This window comes from Triticum aestivum, chromosome 1D (genome assembly GCF_018294505.1).
Source record: "Triticum aestivum cultivar Chinese Spring chromosome 1D, IWGSC CS RefSeq v2.1, whole genome shotgun sequence".
NCBI classification, from domain to species: domain Eukaryota; kingdom Viridiplantae; phylum Streptophyta; class Magnoliopsida; order Poales; family Poaceae; genus Triticum; species Triticum aestivum.
The window spans coordinates 435,009,652-435,031,462 of NC_057796.1; the positions used below are offsets into that span (position 1 = coordinate 435,009,652).

The window sequence follows — 21,811 nt, forward strand, 5'->3', positions numbered from 1 at the left end:
ATGGCTGTCTTGCTATACTTTCCATGCCCTTTCTCAACAATGTTTGCCTCTTTGGATTTGATGGATTCGGAATATATACTACTTGATTCGGCTTTTTCAACCGAAGCACTTTTAGTTTCCGAATCACCATTCTTTTCACCGGTTATATCAATTGGTAAGGCTTCTTTTCTTTGAGCTAATTCCCTATCAATTTTCTCTTGGCGAAGTACTTGCACCCTATCGCGCAAAGATTTAACTCCCCTCTCAATTTCAGCCCGCTCTAGATTAGTTTGCCCCCCAATGCTTTTAGGATCTTTCGGCAATGAAGTGTTAGTGTTGCCGAAATTTTGCAATTGTGTAGCGGGTGTATAATATGCTGCGGTACTAGGTGGAGGTGTATGCACTGCTGTATAACCATATGCTCTCTCACCAATACTATCAATTGATGAAGTTTCGTCTTCCTGCAAAACTCTAGCCTTTATTGCAGCATAATCAGGAAACAACCCCTTTTCATATTGTTCAAGGCAAAGAGCACTAATTCTCTTGTTTCGTGCCAAGCTCTTTTTTAATGCAGCCACAACCGCTTCTGGAAGGGATTGCTCCGGAATACTTTCAGATTCTTTCGGCAATGATTCGTGAGTGTTGCCGAAATTCTTGAATTGTGTAGAGTATGCATTATATGCTACAGTATTTGATGACGGCACATGTGTTCCTGTAAAATTTTCACTTATTCGGCTATGACCATGAAGATGCGGGTCCGAATTATGAACATCTACAGTTGCATACGGTGCTGAAAAATTACTAACATGAGGTGTAGCATATGATGGTTGAGAGTAACTGGCCGAATAGCTAGTAGTAGCATGGCGAATTCTCCCATCCATCGGCAAGGTTGGATTCACATATTGCAAATTAGTTGCCGATGAATAAAAAGGTGAAACACTTTCTTGTATGCTATTGCAAATTTTAACATGGGGTGTTTCAAATTGATTAACCAAACCCATCATGTTGTTCATCGGCATATGGATTTGTGGGGTTGCCGATGCATGAGAGTTTGGATACATATGGTGTACATTGCTAAAATCATAAGAATTAAGCATGAAGATTGTTTTGCATCGGCTCTTGCGCATAATTAGATGCATGATTGATAAAACTAGGGCTAGCCGATACATTATGCTCATTAGGTGATCTAGCAACAACATATGGATTATTTGCAGCTACAAAAGAGAATTGGGTATTCTTATTACGTTTGTAGATTGCAGTAACTTGATGACGATCTCTTTGTAGCAAGAACGGGCTGGAGACCGTTCAAAGCTTCGCCCCAGCGGAGTCGCCAAAAAGTGTGTTCGCACACGAACACGTCACCGTGTACCCTCAACGCCGGGGGGTAATGCACCGCAGCTCACGTCGAAGGAGACCCGCCCGGAAGCGCGGTACGCGGGCAATCCGGCGGGCGCTTTTGAAGACCCGAAACCCCACACGTCCGGGAGGGACCCCGTCAGGGCGCGCCAGCGGCTATGGGCTGCCCTAGGTCGACCTGATCGCCCTAGGGCCTCGAGGTTCGCCGTCCTGCAACAAGTAGAACGAACGAAGAACGAGGAAGAAGAAGAACCAGGGTTAAGGAGAAAAGATAAAAGATAAGAAGTGGTAGATGATTTGTTTAATTGTGTGTTGTTCAATCGGCCGTCACCCCTTAGGTATATAAGAGGCGGCTGGATTTCCCGTGCAAGTAAAAGGCTTGGATTCACGTCCAAAACCCTAGTCAAATTCGGATTGGTTTTGTCCGAACTTTTCAAAACTGTTTGGTTTAAACTGGCTGCACCTTGCGGGTTTTTTTTGTGGCAGTAAACGACCTCGGATGGAAACGTGCCCAAAAGCAATTTTGACCATTTCGACGATACGAACAACTTTCATGTTGAACGTTTTTTGATCAAAGGACATCTCGAGGGTCAAACCGTTCGTGCAAAACAGGCTACTATTCGCGCTACCCATCAGACACAGTGGCTGATGGGGCGCGCCAATTTTGGCTCGTGACATGGCTGTATTCGGATGGCTCTAACTTTTGCATACGAATTCAGATTGAGACGATTTGTATATCAAAATCGACCGTTTCGACGAGACGAAGACAATTCGTGTATAAAGGTTTTTCATATGAGGCCATCTTGGAGGCTTAATTGGCAGAATAATACTCTGAATACGAAACCTGAGTACGTCGAGTATAGTTTCGGTCCTCGAGATGAGATCGGATAGCGATGGCCCAAACTTCAAAGACGTTCACTTCGACAAGACGGAACTTTTTCATGTAGACCACTTCTCCATTTGAGACCATCTTAATTGTCTTTTTGACCATGCCGAAATCTGGTGTCAACACCTGGAAGGCAAAATTCATACCATCGCATATGGAGCTTAGGTAGAACAACAAGATAACTGATATATTTGCCTTAAAATCAGAATAGATGATAGAATTACAGAGAGCAGTTTTTCCAGTTCAAAGCTACAATTTCTGTAAGGCACTTTGGCAATAAATTCCCACAACACATGTAGTGCCCGTTTCCAGAATATGTAAATAGCACAATAAGTCGTACTGAACGTGTGCAGGAATCAGGAAGTCGTATTTCCTTGAAAAAATGGTCAGAGCAATGAACACGGTCCAACAGTCCCACACAGGTTCTGAGTTTCTATTGTACATGTGCACACGTGTTCTTACAAAATGTACACGAAACAAAAAAGTAACATGATATGTTTGAGGAGGTTGCACTCAACCATAGGAGATGAATCTGAAGTACAATAAAGACATGAATGAACAGAAAGATTCTGTTTCTATCACCCACAACATACAATTACAGCATTGAGCAACTCCTTCTGGATCAAGCTTGCAAGATTGAGCAATCATACCCTCTTCTTGCTAGCCGGTGGTGAGGATACCCGTGCAACAATTAGTATTGCAAAGTTCTTGCAAGGCACCTGAAGCTGACCAGCAATAAGAATCTCAGCCAGTACTCTACAATTTCGCCATTGGTACTCATTCGAATTAGTCATTACTAAAAAGGGGCATAGCTCTGGCCAGAAACTGCATATAACTCCAGTCCTTGTTCTTCGTTGTCAAAATTTCTGCATAGATATGAAAGTTTACATTTGGCAAAGCAAGTACAAGATGAACTAACATAAATGAACCACAATTAGAAGTGCCCAACCACTTCTCGAATTGCACTTTCTTGCTACTCAGCGGCACCTGATGTAGTCTGAAACTAAATTTTTGCCTCCCAAAATGTAAAAGACATCACCAAATACAAACACAGTAGCCACATGGATCCAATCCAAAGGAGAGGGTGGATGGAAGAACATGTACTCTGCAGCATATGAGGTGGAGGAGAACCTCGAGCGGGGATGCCACTGGGACCCGAGTTTGGGCGTCGGCCCTCCCGAGGATGTCAGGCGATGGGCTTCAACAGCAGCGGCTCCGGAGCTCAGCGGCGCATGGCAGAGGGGAGCCATGGACGAACGACGCGTTAGAAGCGGAGTCGCATTAGCTAGGGAAGTTTCGGATGCGGCGCCCTGAGAATCAGCGCTGACTACGCTCTGCGTGCTCGCCAGATAGGGTGGCTGCCGCGTTGTCGGAAGCGGCGATCAGCACGGCACTCGCGGAGGCTCACGCATCGCCGGCACACGCGCGTACCTTGGCGGTGTGGTGGCTGCACTTCCGCGGCGTCCCTTGATGGTGCGGTGGCGGCAATCCTGCGGCCCAATAGTCATGCATGTTATATTTATTCTTTTTTAAATATAAAGTAAGAGTATTCTTTCATTTGTATTTTCGTTACTTTTAGTTGCTTTTAAGCACTTATCGATGCATTACTCTAAACACAGATCCCGTGGTAACGCGCAAGGCATCATCTAGTTTATTATAAGTGTAAGAGTAACTATAGCTGATCTCCTAAAATCGGTTAGAGGAGTAAAAAAATTGGTTTACTCCTCTAAACCGGAACTAGCCGATCCCTTATAACCGTTAGGTGAGTATAAATTTTATGTCGAGCGGCCGCCAAGGAGTAAATATACTCAACTTCTCGGTCGTCGAGTAAAATTTCCCCACACCCACGCGCCTCACCTATCACCGCCCCCGCCACGCAAACTACCTCCGCCGCCGCCCAATCCACGGCAGCACCGCACGTACGTCCACTAAGCCGCATGCGTGCCGGCAACAATGGCCGTATCCGATCACCGCCGCTCCCACCCACGCATCCGCGACGCTCGGTCAGCGGAACCCCGCCGAGTCGGCTCCTCCTCGTCTAGCTTCGGCGGAGCCTCCTTCTCCCACGCCTCACCCGCCTCCCGTCGCTGCCGCCGGAGCCGAAATACATCAGTGTGCGGCAGCGCAAGTGGGGGACATGGTTCGTCGAGATTTACGACCGCGACATCGGCAATACCCACTGGCTAGGATCGTTCCACTCGGCGCAGTAGGCGGCGCGTGCATACGACATCAAGTCGATGTACCTGTATGGCACCTCCGGCCGCCGTAACTTCCCCTTCGGTTGCCTTTTGCCGTTTTGAGCCGGTGGACCCTTGGGTGGTCACCTCACGCGAGAGGTGGGAGGACCGGAAGGCCCGTGAGCATCTCAGCGGAGCAAGCCGGAGAGACATACATGGCGAAGCTCCGCCCCGCCAACGCTAGACGGAGTGTGTCTAGGAGGAGCGTTGGCTGTATGTGGAGCACGCAGTCGGGGAGGACCACCTCTCTAGTGATGAAGTAGGTGACGGCGACGGCCCCGACCCAATGATCGAAGGTTAGAGCAGAACGGATTGGAAGAGGTTGAGGGAAAAGTTGGAGTAGGTTTAAAATTGTAGCCTAAATTTTAAATTTTGTTTTAAGTTGTATATCAAATATTTAGAATTTGCACCGAATGTCATTTAAGTAAGTTCTATGTAGTATTTTAAACCTAATTTAGCATAGAATTTGTGTGTGCTTGTGCCTTTGGATTATTTTGCTCCCTAAAGTTTTGGGGTTCGGTTAGAAACGTCGTTTTTTTAGAGAAGCAAATGTGCTCCTCTAAAATTTAGAGCATCTCCAACAGCCGCGCCAAACTAGCGCCGTGCCGCAAAATTGCCCGTTTTAGCGCGTGCGCAACTGGTATAGTTGCTCCAGCGGGCGCGCAAAAACAGCGCGCGCGGCATATGTAGTTCAGCGCGCAAGCCGAAACTCAATCGTGCGCCGCTTATTTGCTGCGCCCGCTCCCGCGCGCTGGACTCTCGCGCGCTCGCTCGCAACTCCCATCCCCCATCCAGCCGTGCCGCCGCCGCCGCCCGCGCCACCCGGCAACCGTTCCGGCGCTTCCCTGGCCTATCCCCGCGCCGCGGCGGCTTCTCCGCCCCCCCTAGTCCCGCCGCCCCTCGCGCGCGTCCGTCCTCCGACGAACAGTGCCCGAGCGCTCGCTGCCGCTCGGCGCCTGCAAGGTGTTCGACAAAACGCCTACAAGGTATGTATCGCTCAAACTTCATGAATTTGGTGCATGTTGATTGTAGTTTTTATAGCATAGTATTGAACATTATAGATGAGTTCGTCGTATGATTCTTCCGAAGAAGAATTTGATATGGAAGAGGAGGAGGATCTTGCAATGATTCTAGCTATGCATATCAATAAAAAACCAAAGCACGGTGGTTCGGTTATGGGTCGGCAGAAAATTTGGAGAGACAGGATCGATGCCCATAACAGATTGATGAGGCACTATTTCGTGGAGAATCCCACATACCCGGAATCGTATTTTCGTCGCCGGTTTAGGATGAGCACCGACTTGTTCAGGCGCATTGCAGAGAAACTAGCGAGCCATGACCGGTTTTTTCAGCAAAGGAGGAATGCCGCCGGAGAGCTCGGGCATAGCACCTTTCAGAAGGTGACAGCCGCTTTGCGTATGTTGGCATACGGTATCCCGGCTGATCTAGTTGATGATCACTTGGCTATGGGTGAGAGCCAAGCCATCATGTGTGTCAAGCGCTTCGCAGTCGGAATTGTGCAAGTGTTTGGCGAGGAGTATTTGAGATCTCCCAATGCTGAAGACGCCGCAAGGCTATTGGCAATGAACAAAGGTCGCGGCTTTCCTGGCATGCTTGGCTCAATAGATTGCAGGCATTGGAGTTGGAAGAATTGTCCAAAGGCATGGCATGGGCAATTCCACGGCCAAAAAAGGGTTCCACTATGATCCTTGAAGCGGTGGCCGATCAAGAGACTTGGATTTGGCATGCATTCTTTGGAATGCCTGGATCTTTGAATGACATCAATGTTGTCAACCGGTCACCACTGATGAATAAGATTGCAAATGGTGAGTTGCCACCGGTGCAGTTTGTAGCAAATGGTCGTACATACAACTATGGCTATTATCTAGCGGATGGCATCTATCCAAAGTGGCAAACCTTCGTGAAGCCGTTGAAAAAGCCGGAAGGTAAGAAAAATCTTGATTTTCACAATGCTCAGGCGGCGGCTAGAAAAGATGTGGAGAGAGCTTTGGGGATTTTGCAAGCCAATTTGCTATTGTGAGAGGACCGGCTAGATTTTGGGATCAAAAAATGCTTTGGTACATCATGCACGCTTGTGTGATCACAACATGATCATCGAGAATGAGCGTGGCCAAGATTTAGACTACTCACAATATGAGCTCTTGGGACATCCCGTGCGAGTGCGACGGAGGGCTGAAAGGGTGGCCCGTTTTGTTGCCTCCTATCATGCCATTCGGCGTCCCGCAGCGCACAATGATCTTCAGAAGGATCTCATTGAGGAGTGGTGGGCATGGCATGGACGACAAAGAGCATGATTTCTGCGTTCGACATTGTATTGTTCATGAACTATTTGTTGTGTTTATTGCACTATTTGTTGTACTGAACGATAAACTATTTGTTTGGGTAACGAAATTGAACTATTTATTGTTGATTTATTTTGTTAGTTTGATCATTTTTGCTTCTATTTGAAATGTATATGTTGTTTGTGCAAGTCGCGCGCTGAATTTTTTGCACGCTGCTGGAGCGGCGCGCGCGCTGCATTTTAACGCGGCTGTTGGAGCCAGCGCTAGCGGCCGCGCAAAACCAGGCGAACGGCGCGCGGCGCGAAGCGCGGCTGTTGGAGATGCTGAGATGGGCTAGAGTTGGTCCAAGTGATGACTTGTACACGAATAGATGATACGGTTGCTTGAATAATTTAGAATCTAAACTGCGACGCTAGTCCTAAGTGTGTCAATCAAGTGAAGGGTCTTGCATGCATGTAAGGAATCAATAATAGTCATATGTACACAATTGTCCTACGTACAGCCGTACAGGTGATTGGAGTGAAAGCACTCAAGACGTACGTTGGAGACCAGGCTAGGCGCAAAGAAGTCTCAGGTTGGACGTACGGGACGTGCTTGTGTTGTTCAATTCATTCTTTACAGGAGCACCATACATGACATGGATATCCAAATTCCAACCTAGAGTAGCTAGTGGTGCTTGTTCCAAACCTTGTTGAGAGTACGGCGCTGGCGCCACCAGAAGGTCTCTTCCCTCCAGAGCATGCGCAGCAGGCGGCGCCGCCAGCTCACCTCAATGCCGAGAGCGCCGGCGTCCAGAGGCTCAACCTTGATCTGGGTAAAGCTCCTGAAGGCGGTCTTGGAGATCCACCGAACAGGCCCTTGCCAGTTGTGGTTGTCGACCACCCGTATCAGCTCGCCGTCCAGTCGGTACTCCATGCAAACCAGAGCGTGACCCACCGCCTTCTTCTTGCCCGATCCTCCTGTGTACACTCGCGTCTGCCAGCCAGGGGCGTAGTAATCTGCTCGTACAACGTCCAAGGAACCAATGAGTGGCCCCTCTGTGCGCATGATACGCGCGAGGCTGGAGCTGGATGGTGAGGGCAGTCGCTCCCATGACTTGATCTGTAGCTTGCAGTGCTCCAAGCCTTCCTCGTGCCAAGCCACAGCCCCGCCGTTCCGCTGCATTACCTCCAGCACCTTGCCAACATTGGCGCCTTCCTTACGTGTCCAGACGCCGGCCTTCTTGCATGTCTCCAGCAAGTCTGCGGCCGTCTCACGAGGGATGGCATACGGAAATGTATCGCTGCCGTGCCTCCTCTCAAACGCCAGCCGGTGCTGGGCCTCCAAGCACATCAGGCAGGCGCTCAGCACGCACGAGCCTGTCATGCATGCATGCATGCATGTGAAATGAAATGAAATTCAAATCAAATCACACCCGGCCGATCTCAAATTCAAATGAAGTGAAATTCCTTCGAGAAAAGTGCAAGGCGGACTCACTCACCCTTGTTCTGGCCGATTGGACGTCCCATAATATCTATCCAGCTCCACGACTCCATCGGCCGATACTGCCGTGGTGAACCCATGAGCTCGCCGATCCAGTCCTTCATCTCAAGAAACCAGTACGTGGCCCCAATGTCGGTGGCCACCCCGCCCCCGTACCTCCCACGCGCCAACATCACGTCCATCGCCGCCTTCGCTCCCCCGACTTCACCTGAAGCTAGAGCAATTAGTATATTTTACTTCCTTTTAGTGACGGCCGGCAATTAAAATCTTGCACTTGTGCGAAACTCTAACAATACTAACAATAAGACATAAATACGGCTCGGCTACACGGACTGTAAATCTTACCCAATAGCTGTAGGATTATATTGCTCCAAAAAACACAATGGCACACCCAACAAAAAATACCTTGCATGGCCACTGCTGAACGTGGAGTCTACACCAAATTTGACACTACTTTCACACTCGGTTTTAGTCTGCTACGTACTAAAAGATCATACCACGAAATTAAAGAGGAATCCAGTTATCAGAGTACTAGCATGATTTCCTTTCAACTTATTTACATGAATGATGGCAGCTGATCTGTAACACTTTAAAGTCTATCTAGCAACATACCAAATTGAATCAACACTAAAATTTATTTCAACATTTTTGTAGGGTAAATTTCTTGTAACCTATCCACACAGAACAAAACAGAGATGAACAATCCCAGTGATGGATCAAGACTAAAATTTCTTGCATAACAAAACTGCAGTTAGAGACATGCGGGGAGGCTCTCAACAGCGGTGCCGGCCGTGATGGCGTTAGCACTCGTGCTGGGCATAGCGTCGTTGCCATCGTCTGCCGACCCGAAGCAGCAAACCTCCCAGTCCGGCCTCCCTGTGCGGATGAGGACGACCCCGCCGCTGCCGGAGTCGCCGCGGCGGCGCTGCACCAAGTACTGCTGCCGCCCCTGCATTTGGTCGCAAACAATCGTTTAGAAACCGCAGATTCAGAAAGAAGGGGAGAAGAATTGCTCTCAATCTGACACCCATGAACAAACCAAGTCGCACAAGGATCGGAACTCACCAAGATCCGGCGGCCAGGACGAGACCCGCCCGTGGCGGCGAGGTTGCCGCTGTACACGTCGCTGGCGTACGTGCCGTCATCCTCGTCGTCGGTCAGGAGCACGCGGCTCCGCGGCCGCACGTGCTGCCCGTCGCCGTCCATCGGTGCCCGCGGGGATCGCTGAGTCGGAAAGAAGCAGGCGCCAAGGTAGACGGCGTCGCCGTGGTGGAAGTCGGCCGCGAGAGGCGCGCCCAGCGACGCGTGGCTCCCGCCGAGCTCCCCGGCGCGGAGGCCCGTGCCACCTGGTGCGGGCGCGCCCGCGGAAGCCCCGGTGCGCAGGCCACCGCCGTGGATGGCCGGTGGCACGTTCAGCAAGGCGCGCCTCTGGCGTCTGGCGGCGCCCTCTCCGTCGTCGTCGTCGTCCCGCAGCAGGCCGCGGCTCCGGGGCCGCACGTGGTGGCCGTCGTGGAACTGGTCCATCGGTGCTCGCCGGGATAGTTGAGTCGCAAAGAACTGGGAACCAAGGTCGCAGCCGTACGTTGCGCCGGTGTACACGCCTTCCTCGTGGTGGAAGTCGACCGCGGGAGGCGCGTCGAGCGGCGCGAGGCTCCGGCGGAGGTCCGCGCCGCCACCTCGTGAGGGCGCGCCTGTGGCAGCCCCGGTGTGCAGGACGCCGCCATGGATGACCAGAGTCCCGTTCAGCAAGACGCGACTCTGGCGTATGGCGGCGCCCTCCCCATCCTCGTCGTCGCGCGGGAGGCCGCGGCTCCGCCGCCGCACGTGGTGGCCGTCGGGGAACTGGTCCATGGGTGCTCGCCGGTGCTGGTTTGGCTCCAGAGGAGACGCGATTGTCGGCAGGTCCGGAGACCCCTGTATCTTGGCGATCTTGGATTCTTGGTCCCGGCGAGGTGAATGAAGAGAGTCGAGGCAGCCGACGAACTAAGTCGGTTACGAGCGGGGTTTTTTTTCTGGTGGTTACGAGTGGGTAGTATGGTCGTTTGTTGGGTAAATACTTGTAAGCATGGGACGTCCATTGCAAGTCGGTCACTACCTAGAAGAATGGCAGGCAACATCTCTTGAACCCTTTCTCATTACCCAAAGTACTTCATCCGGCGCGCGTTCGATCGCTGAATCGAGCGGCCGGCCACGGACTGCTCGATCAGCACCGATCGTGCGGCCGCGGTTGACAGATGTTCTCTTAGTTGGAGTCTGCCCCGTACAAGCCCCGCGCACCTGGTCCGGTGGCATCGCGTAGCGCAGCCGTGCACCCTTTGTGGTGGGCCTCACCTGTCACTGACCCTTGTAGCGGGACGACAAGTAGTGGGGGTCGGAAGTTTCAAATTTCGTGCCACTCTTCCCTCTCACGCCTCCATCTCTCTCCGCTTCCCCCTCCCTCATTTCTCTCCATTCTCTCTCCCTGCGCGATTCACCGGGGGTTCGTAACCGGTGTCGGGGGTTCGTACACCGACGTCGCCACCGCAACCGCAGCTGCAGGAAGGCGAAGGCGTAGCGAGCGGCATCCGCTGCTCGTCGCCGGCTCAGGTACGGTCACCGCTCACCCTCGCCTTCCTCTCTTCATTTACCCCGTGGGTATCCCTATTTGCTAGCGCCCCTTTTGCTAGCCCTCGTCGACGGGGGAAGCAGCGGTTACTACAGCGAACCGAGAGCTGGCGGTGCTTACCGTGGTGCCCGTCGGTGGACGTTGCGCTCAATTTTGGAGATGTATAGCAACAGTCCATGCGATTTTGCCGTTTAGATCCCATTTCAAATAGGCGCATCCACATCGCGTAGCTACGACGAGAGATTTCGATGCGGCGTCCCCAAACCATAGACAGAGTTGCAACTTGAGGGAGTAGAGAAATCCGTAGAGTATTTTATCCTTTTGATTTTGTTTTTTTATATGTCTACTTGCAAACTGAGGAGTATCAGTTGGCAGTTCTAGATGTAAGAGTTACCACACAAACACAAACATTGTAGGGTCACCTGGCTTGGGGATGGGGCAGTGATGTTGAAACACAAACATATAGGAAACTGACATTCTACTTGGTGGTACTATGCAATTGTACCGGTTTGTGTGTGCAACTGAAACAAGTAATGTGTGCAAATAATTGACATTGTGAGTGTAACTTTTTTCCTGTCTGTGTGCAACTATACCTCTTGGGTGTGCAACTTGAAGAAATGATCTGTGCAAATGAGATTTGACATGTGTGCAACCTGTTTTTGTAATGAAAATGGTTGTAGAGGAAGATACCGGTGGAAGCGGAGGAGGGGCAATTTTTCTGCCCATGTGCATGATATGCATGTTCTATTTTTCATTATAATATTTTCGCACAAAGGCTTGAGCAAGCATAATGTATGTGCCCTGTTCATTTATTTAAACTTGGTTCTGTTTTGTCCCATGCAGGGGAATGCACCAGAGTCTAATCTGCAGAACCAGAAAAAAGATTATGTGCGGACCTTCACAGTTTTGTTCATGTTGATGAGGGCACGGAAGTTGAGGTAAGGATCATGCACAACCTAAAGAGTCGTTTTCTTACTTTAGGAAATGTATGGAAACAATTTTCAATGTGTGCAACTAGTTTCTAGCGTTTGTGTTTATGTTTTTATTCCTCTTTTTTCCTGATTTTCTATGTGTTATGCATGTAGGTAGAGGATGGTGATCAATGCCGTCTTGTAAAGCGTCCAAGACGAAAAGCGAAAGCCGCGGTCTCTGATGCAGGCGGCTCCTCCTCTGCACCAGTTGCCGAGGTATCTCAATTTGACTTTGTTGGTATCTTTTTTTACAGTCGCACATTAGATTGGTAGTAGTTGGCATCCCTTACTTTTGTTGTTGCACATGAAAATGATTGTGGTGGACAGTAGTGTTTATGGAAGTTTTTTAACCGGCTCATTGAAACTTCTTTCGGTATGGGTTTTGTCCGCATCCGCTTATGTACAAGGTGTAGATGTACCTTATAGTATTTTGCATTATTCATAGCTTTAGTGTTGAGTATATATATCTACCTTGTAGAACGCGAAACTTTTTCGGTGCAGTTTGCATTCAGATGACTCATGTTGTATTGGAGTTGGCACCATTCTTTATCTTCAGTTGCACAAAAACTTGTCTGCAGCTCACATTTTTAATTTCTCTTTTTTCCCCTTGTGTTAACATTCTCAGCAGAGTGAAGTTGGAGGGGAAGGAAATGAAGCAAATGTCCCCCATCGACTTTCACAGGCTGGAACGATCAGGGCCTCACCAAGGAGGTTTGTCAAGATGAATAAGGATCTAACGCCTGTTCAAAGGACTTTCTTGTACAAGCAGATGTTAGGAGTCTTAGTAAACTTAGTCGACACATTGCCTTCGGAGTTGACCAAATTCCTGCTCCATTCGTATGACCCAGACAATTCTGCATTGGTCTTTCCAGTAGGGGCCACGATCTAGTTGACGCTATCAGTGTGCACAAAATTTTGGTTTACCGGAGAGAGGGCCATGTCTGAAGTATACTATAGAAAAGGAGGCGGTCAATGAGATTTTCCACCACACCGGGCCAACAAAACACCCCATGGTCACCTCATTTTACAAGACAATGAAAGCCATGAAGGGAGCAACCGATGACAAGTTCCTCAACGGGTGGCCTGCACTTGCTTTCAGCTTTTTCTTAGCTCCTACCAACAGTCTTTCTCTAAGCCCACACTGCTACGGGGTTGTGTTGAAACCCGGATTGCTGTAATGTATGCTTGTTCTTTGCTGAACACATAAACGAAGCATTCCGCAGCATAGGCGAGGATAAGCAAACAGTTTGTTCCTGCATGTACCATCTAATGGTTAGTAAATTAAAATGATAGCTTGGTAGACGTAGTTTTTTGTACCTGGTGGTTTTGACCATGCATTGCTCACATGCTCTCTTTTTTATTTGGGGGATGGCCTTACGCGAGGCGTTCGACAAAGGGGATCCCCTGGCCCCTGCTCTTTTCGTCCTAGCTATGGACGTGCTACACACCGCCATCTAGTGGACCATGGAGCATGCCCTCCTCTCTGACCTGGGGCTGCACAACAAAGTGTCGTGTATATCAATATATGTTGATGACATCATGCATGGTATTGCTCAAGTCCCTTCCCATGGACTTCCAGGTGATCGCGGCCTTCCTGCAGCTGATTGGTGAGACCTCGACCCTGAACATCAACTTTGAGAAGAGCACCGTCTCCTGCATTTACTGCAATTACAGACACTAGAGTCTTGTAGTGTGGCCTCAAGCCATTTCCTATCGTCTACCTCGGATTTCCGCTCACACCTGGTAGACTGCCAGAGGCACTTTGTCAAAAATGCTCCAAACATAGGAGGGTTCGTAGTCACGCCTGCAGGCCACAAGTGGATGGCTAACTCTCATCTGCTCAGTTCTGGTGGCCCTGCCCAATCACTTACACTCCCTCTTGCCGCTCCCAGCCTAGGTAATCAAGATCCTTAACCACAAGTGCATGGGATTCTTGTGGAAAGGGGAGGAAGAGATCAATGTAGGTCACTGTCTGCTGCCATGTTCCAGAGTCTACATGCCTACCAGCAACGGAGCTATGGGTATTCTCAACCTGCTGCTTTTTGGCGTGGCCCTAACCTGCGCACAAGACGAAACGATGGACACCGTCGTCGACATGGACGACGAGCTCGACGACGCTGAGGAGGAGGTGGAGGAGGAAGAACAGGTGGAGGCGGAGCCGGAACCAGCACCGAAAGGGAGAAAGAAGAAGCGGGCGCCCAACGCCAGACCGGGCGAGCCTCGGGTCAAGTGGACGTCCAAGGAAGACGAGTGTCTCGCCGAAGCCTGGAAGATCGTCAGCATCGACCCGGTCATCGGCTCGAATCAGAACGCTGACACATACTGGAAGAAGGATCAAGACGGCGTTCGACGAGTGCAAGTTGGTCGACCCCGACTTCACCAACATCCACATGGACCGCGGCGAAAAGGCCATGGCGAATCACTGGGCGACCATCCATATGGCCTGCAACAAGTGGCATGGGATCGTAGAGGAGGTCGCGGCTCACCTGGAAAGCGGCGCCAACGTCGAGGGTCATGTATGGCCATAGTTCGCCGGCCCAGTTCGTCGTTGTGTACTTCGCCGACAATTTTTCTCCTCGGCTGTGTAGATGGTTCAGATGTTCAACATGTTTCGCCAGGACAATGGTGACCAAGAGTTCAAGTTCCTTTACGTGTTCTCCAGGATCGAGTCATGCGAGAAGTGGAGGGAGGTCTGGCTCAGTCTCGCCAAGGCCAAGGAGACCTACAAGACGCACACGCCTGCCCCAAACGGCTGCAATCTTCGATCAAGCAGTGCATCGCCGACGCTAAGAACATCGCCGCCAAGAGGGAGGACAAATCTGACGCGAGGTGGTCGATGTTGATGATGAAGCAGGACGTCAAGCTCGAGCTTCTCAAGACCAACGTCACCGCGGAGAAGAGGAACATCGACCTTGCGTTCTTGATGGTGGAAGACATGTCGACGATGGATGAGCAGGTGAAGGCATGGTACCTGGTGGAGCACGACCTCATCTTGAACCAGATGCCCGAGGTGGCGGCGACCATCGCCCCTATGCCCACGACGACACCAACGCTGACGACCAGCCCGAGCACAGAAGCCACGCCGACGCCGATCCCGGCTACGCCCACGCCGACCCCGACCAGTCCCACGGCAGAGGAGCCTGCCGTTTGATGTGTTCCATGTCTATGATTCCTTCCTTTTTGATCGCCGAACTTTTGGGTGTGTTTGATCGCCGAACTATGGCATGATGATCGCCGACTTGTGGCATGATGATCGCCGAATTTTTGGCGTTTTATGGCAGCAGGAAAGACAAGTTTGAATTTTAGGGCGTCTGGGGCCCAAAACTTGGGGCGCGGCTGGAAACTCGATCGCCCACAAGGCGAAAAAACCGCCGGCGTCTACGGTGACTTCATAAATCTCAAGATGATATGCCGGCTCAGTCTTTCAAAGGTGCTCAAAGAGGTAGGGTGTGCATGTGTGCATTCATAGGGGTGAGTGTATGTTGATATTTAAAAAACCGCCGGCGCAAATGCCTTTTGCCGGTTGCACTGGCGGCCAAACGGCAGATGCTCCTACCCCCCCCCCCGGTCTACTGAGATTCCAAACGTGCATGTGGGCCACCCATGTCATCGACCTTGCGTACAGACTAATCAGCCCCAGTAACTTGAACACACCCCAGCGGACGCTGCCGTGAACCGGGTCCGCGTACGCCCAGGAGCTGGCATCGCTGCCGCGGCCTCAGCCACAGCCGTGCACCAGGTCCAGCCTCCAGCGAGCCCCAAACCAAGCAGAGCGAGCGAGCGAGGGGAGGGAGCGCTGGCCAAAAGCCCAAAACCCCCCTTGCATTCCAGTCCAGTTCATTCAAAAGAAAAGAGAAGAAAAAACTCGTTCGCAATTGGCAAAGCCTTCCCTTTTTCCGGAAGCCTCCCTGCTGCTGCCTCTGCCAGCGCCAGAGTGAGATGGCCGCCCATGGCTGCGCCCTTCGTGTACACCCGCAGCTCTGGCAACGGCACCAGTACGGCCAGCCTCCCCCTCCTCCCCTTCTCTCTCTCTCTCTCTCTCTCTAAGTACGGGAGCTTTGTGTGTGTGTGTGTGTGTGTGTGTGTGCAGGTCAGGACGCGGCCATGCGAGCGGTGTTCGACGGCGACCTTCGGCGCCTCAGAGGTCAGCCTTGAAGGAAATGTGCCCTAGAGGCAATAATAAAGTTGTTATTTACATTTTCTTATATCATGATAAATTTTTATTATTCATGCTAGAATTGTATTAACCGGAAACTTAGTACATGTGTGAATACATAGACAAACAGAGAGTCCCTAGTATGCCTCTACTTGACTAGCTTGTTTATCAAAGATGGTTATGTTTCCTAGCCATAGACATGTGTCTCATTTGATGAACGGGATCACATCATTAGAGAATGATGTGATGGACAAGACCCATCCGTTAGCTTAGCACTATGATCGTTTAGTTTGTTGCTATTGCTTTCATCATGACTTATACATGTTCCTCTGACTATGAGATTATGCAACTCCTGAATACGGGAGGAACACTTAGTGTGCTATCAAACGTCACAACGTAACTGGGTGATTATAAAGATGCTCTACATGTGTCTCTGATGGTGTTTGTTGAGTTGGCATAGATCGAGATTAGGATTTGTCACTCCGATTGTCGGAGAGGTATCTCTAGGCCCTCTCGGTAATGCACATCACTATAAGCCTTGCAAGCAATGTGACTAATGAGTTAGTTGCGGGATGATGCATTACGGAACGAGTAATGAGACTTGCCGGTAACGAGATTGAACTAGGTATGGTGATACCGACGATCGAATCTCGGGCAAGTAACATACCGATGACAAAGGGAACAATGTATGCTGTTATGCGGTTTGACCGATAAAGATCTTCATAGAATATGTAGGAAACAATATGAGCATCCAGGTTCCGCTATTGGTTATTGACCGGAGAGGTGTCTCGGTCATGTCTACATAGTTCTCGAACCCGTAGGGTCCGCACGCTTAACGTTCGATGACGATTGGTATTATGAGTTTATGTGATTTGATGTACCGAAGGTTATTCGGAGTCCCGGATGTGATCACGGACATGACGAGGAGTCTCGAGATGGTCGAGACATAAAGATTGATATATTGGACCATGTTGTTCAGACACCGGAAGTGTTCCGGAGTGTTTCGGGTAAAACTGGAGTGTCGGAGGGTTATCGGAACCCCCCCCCCCTCCCCCGCCCCGGGAAGTTATGGGCCTTAGTGGGCCTTAGGGGAGAGAGAGGGCCGCAGCCAAGAGGTGGCGTGCCCCCCCAAGGGGAGTCCGAATAGGACTAGGGGAGGGGGCGCGGTCCCTCTTTCCCTCTCCCTCTCCCTCTCCTTCCTTCTCCTCCTAGTTGGACTAGGAAAGGGGGAAACCTACTCCTACTAGGAGTAGGATTCCTCCCCCCTTGGCGCGCCCCTTGTGGCCGGCTGGCCTCCTCCTCCCCTCCTTTATATACGGGGGAGGGGAGCACCCCATAGACACACAAGTTGATCTTTAGCCGTGTGCGGTGCCCCCTCCACAGTTTTTCACCTCGGTCATATCGTCGTAGTGCTTAGGCGAAGCCCTGCACCGGTAACTTCATCATCACCGTCACCACGCCGTCGTGCTGACGGAACTCTCCCTTGGCCTCAGCTAGATCTAGAGTTCGAGGGACTTCACCGAGCTGAACGTGTGCAGATCGCGGAGGTGTCGTGCATTCGGTACTTGATCGGTTGGATCGCGAAGACGTTCGACTACATCAACCGCGTTACTTAACGCTTCCGCTTTCGGTCTACGAGGGTACATGGACACACTCTCCCCGCTCGTTGCTATGCTTCTCCGAGATAGATCTTGCATGATCATAGGAATTTTTTTGAAATACTACGTTCCCCAACAGTGGCATCCGAGCCAGGTCTATGCGTAGATGTTATATGCACGAGTAGAACACAAATAATTGTGGGCGATAATAGTCATACTGCTTACCAGCATGTCATACTTTGATTCAGCGGTATTGTTGGATGAAGCGGCCCAGACCGACATTACATAACCGTGTTCATGAGACTGGTTCTACTGCCGTGCTCTGCACACAGGTGGCTAGTGGGTGTCTGTTTCTCCAACTTTAGTTGAATCGAGTGTCACTACGTCCGGTCCTTATTGAAGGTTAAAACAACACATTTGATGAAATATCGTTGTGGTTTTGATGCGTAGGTAAGAACGGTTCTTGCTAAGCCCATAGCAGCCACGTAAAACTTGCAACAACAAAGTAGAGGACGTCTAACTTGTTTTTGTAGGGCTTGTTGTGATGTGATATGGTCAAGACGTGATGATATGTAATTTGTTGTATGAGATGATCATGTTTTGTAATAGTTATCGGCAACTGGCAGGAGCCATATGGTTGTCAATTTATTGTATGAAATGCAATCGCCATGTAATTGATTTACTTTATCACTAAGCAGTAGTGATTGTCGTAGAAGCAATAGTTGGCGAGACGACAACGATGCTTCGATGGAGATCAAGGTGTCAAGCCGGTGACGATGGTGATCGTGACGGTGCTTTGGAGATGGAGATCAAAGGCACAAGATGATGATGGCCATATCATATCACTTATATTGATTGCATGTGATGTTTATCCTTTATGCATCTTATTTTGCTTAGTACGGAGGTAGCATTATAAGATGATCTCTCACTAAATTTCAAGGTACAAGTGTTCTCCCTGAGTATGCACCGTTGCGACAGTTCGTCGTGCCGAGACACCACGTGATGATCGGGTGTGATAAGGTCTACGTTCACATACAACGGGTGCAAGCCAGTTTTGCACACGCAGAATGCTCGGGTTAAACTTGACGAGCCTAGCATATGCAGATATGGCCTCGGAACACTGAGACCGAAAGGTCGAGCGTGAATCATATAGTAGATATGATCAACATAGTGATGTTCACCATTGAAAACTACTCCATCTCACGTGATGATCGGACATGGTTTAGTTGATATGGATCACGTGATAACTTAGATGATTAGAGGGATGTCTATCTAAGTGGGAGTTCTTAAGTAATATGCTTAATTGAACTTTAATTTATCATGAACTTAGTACCTGATAGTATTTTGCATGTCTATGTTGTTGTATATAAATGGCCCGTGCTACTGTTCCGTTGAATTTTAATGCGTTCCTAGAGAAAGCTAAGTTGAAAGATGATGGCAGCAACTACACGGACTGGGTCCGTAACTTGAGGAATATCCTCATTGCTGCACAGAAGAATTACGCCTGGAAGCACCGCTAGGTGCAAGACCCGCTGCAGGAGCAACACCAGACGTTGTGAACGCCTGGCAGAGCAAAGCTGATGACTACTCGATAGTTCAGTGTGCCATGCTTTACGGCTTAGAACCGGGACTTCAACGACGTTTTGAACGTCATGGAGCATATGAGATGTTCCAGGAGTTGAAGTTAATATTTCAAGCAAATGCCCGGATTGAGAGATATGAAGTCTCCAATAAGTTCTATAGCTGCAAAATGGAGGAGAATAGTTCTGTCAGTGAACATATACTCAAAATGTCTGGGTATCATAATCACTTAACTCAACTGGGAGTTAATCTTCCGGTTGATAGTGTCATTGCCAGAGTTCTTCAATCACTGCCACCAAGCTACAAGAGCTTCGTGATGAACTATAATATGCAAGGGATGGATAAGACAATTCCCGAGCTCTTCGCGATGCTAAGGGCTGCGGAGGTAGAAATCAAGAAGGAGCATCAAGTGTTGATGGTTAACAAGACCACTAGTTTCAAGAAAAAGGGCAAAGGGAAGAAAGGGAACTTCAAGAAGAGCAGCAAGCAAGTTGCTGCTCAAGTGAAGAAACCCAAGTCTGGACCTAAGCCTGACACTGAGTGCTTCTACTGCAAAGGGACTGGTCACTGGAAGCGGAACTTCCCCAAGTATTTGGCGGATAAGAAGGATGGCAAAGTGAAAGGTATCTTTGATATACATGTTATTGATGTGTACCTTACTAATGCTCGCAGTAGTGCCTTGGCATTTGATACTCATTCTGTTGCTCATATTTGCAACTCGAAACAGGGGCTACGGATTAAGCGAAGGTTGGCTAAGGACGAGGTGACGATGCACGTTGTCGGAGTAATGGGCCACGGGTAGCCTAACCCGAGTCCCTGAACGTTTCGAGACATCAGGGCCGGCTGCGCCCCTCAAGCGTCAAGGACGAAGCGCCGCCTTCTGGTGGCCGGCTGGGTCAAGCGGCTGGCAGCCAGAAGGCGGACACGCACCAGAAGACGGCTCCAAGGCTGGCCGACTCCTAGCAGGTGGCCTCCAGAGAGGCCGACTCCTAGCAGGCGGCCCACGACGCCCTCAAAGTCTGTGCCCCCATTAAGAAGATAAGACAGGATGTGGCTACAGTGTAGCCCATCGCCCCCATATCCAGGGAACGACGCGGCCACAGTGCCCCGTACAGACGGAGATCTCCGCATGGCGCGGCACTGTTGCCACTCCATTCATTGACGTCACCCCTGTCAGGCGGAGCCCTGCTCCCACGACGGCCTGCCGGTACGACCCGCAGGCGGCGGGCCCTACCAGACAGCGAGAGCCCGGAGGGCGCCAGAGAGCCTGACCAGTCGGACCCGAGGGAGGCCGGACTCTAAGCAGGCGGCTCACTCCTCCCTCGGAGTCTGTGCACCATTAACCAGATGAGACATGGTGTGGCTGCAGTGATCTCCCACCAGACGGCGGGACTGTAGACATGCCTCCCCGACCAAGCGTGTGTCGTTAGCATGACGGCTACAGTAACAAGCAGCCGGCAAGACCCGCGAGCGGCGGGAGCGGCCTGTCGGCCCCGTACCAGACCAGTCGGCGGGGCCCACCAGGCGGCGGGCCCCGGCAGCTAGCGGAGAAGCCGGCGACCAGAGACGTTGACAGCCGGGTCCTACACCCGTCTGGATTACCATTGTACCCCTGGGGGGGTATGCCTATATAAACCCCCCAGGGCACCCATGCAAAGGGTTCCCAACCTGTTAGACCTAGACTCATACATAGAGAAGGGAGAGAGCTAGCCCTGCTTTCTTCTACCTCTAGCATACACCTCGAGGAGCACCATTGTACTCACTAGTGCCTTAGTGATCATGCGGAGACCCCGCAGAGCAGGACTAGGGGTGTTATCTCCTAGGAGAGCCCCGAACCTGGGTAAAGTACGCCGGCGCTCGTGTCTACGCCTCATCCCGCTTCCGGGCACCGGCGACGTTCTACTCGCTCTCACCATGATGAGCCATCCCTTGGAATATGTCGCACCCAACCCCCGACATTTGGCGCCCACCATGGGGCGAGGTGCACCGTCGTCCGGAGACCTGTTCTGGATGGGAACCCTGTTCCTTCCTGGCGAGCGCAGCCAGCCCGGCACGCCAGACGGCGTCTGCGCCGACGTGCTGCACGGCGCAGAGGTTGCCTGCACGGCGAGCTGCCTCGCCGATCTTGTTGGCGAGATTCGCCTCTCCAACGAGCCCGTATCTGACGTGGGCACAGATGGCCACGAGAGCCGCCTCGTCAGCCTCCTCGACCAGCTCCACATCGTCAGCGAGCCGGCTGTGGACCTAGAGTCGGTTGGATCTACCGACCCGATGCTTGTCGACGCCGACACAGCGTCGCTCGACGCATTCCCCACCAACGTGGTGGTCTACGGCGAACCGCTTCCTCGCGAGGACAGCGGTGGAAGCACCGTCACAGAAGTGCTTGTCATTAGCCATGGCGAGCGCTCGGGCGGGGATGGTGCTCGAGACCCGCTCGAGGCGGTGTTGCAAGACCTGTCTGCGCCCATCCCAGAAGACGCCGACGCCGAGACGCTGGAAGCACGCCGCATCCAGCTTGTCGAAAGCGCCAAGATGCTAGCCAGCATGAGACGCCTTTCGGAGGCTTACCAGCGCGAGATGGACCGCGCCGTTGGCGGCACGCCGGCTCCTGGCGGACCTAGCCGCATCAGCACGGTCCGGCAGCGCGGCGCGGCCAT

At 51.1% G+C, this 21,811-nt stretch overlaps 1 protein-coding gene across 1 annotated transcript; it reads right to left on the reverse strand.

Annotated features, from left to right (window-relative positions):
• Positions 1 to 7,346: 7,346 nt before the first annotated feature.
• LOC123160119 (uncharacterized) lies at positions 7,347 to 8,425 on the reverse strand. Its single transcript, XM_044577943.1, has 2 exons — positions 8,242 to 8,425; positions 7,347 to 8,119 (listed from the first exon to the last, which is right to left on the reverse strand). Exons 1-2 carry the CDS (start codon positions 8,423 to 8,425, stop codon positions 7,428 to 7,430), a joined length of 876 nt encoding a protein of 291 aa, XP_044433878.1. The 3' UTR covers positions 7,347 to 7,427.
• Between the last annotated feature and the right edge of the window lie 13,386 nt (positions 8,426 to 21,811).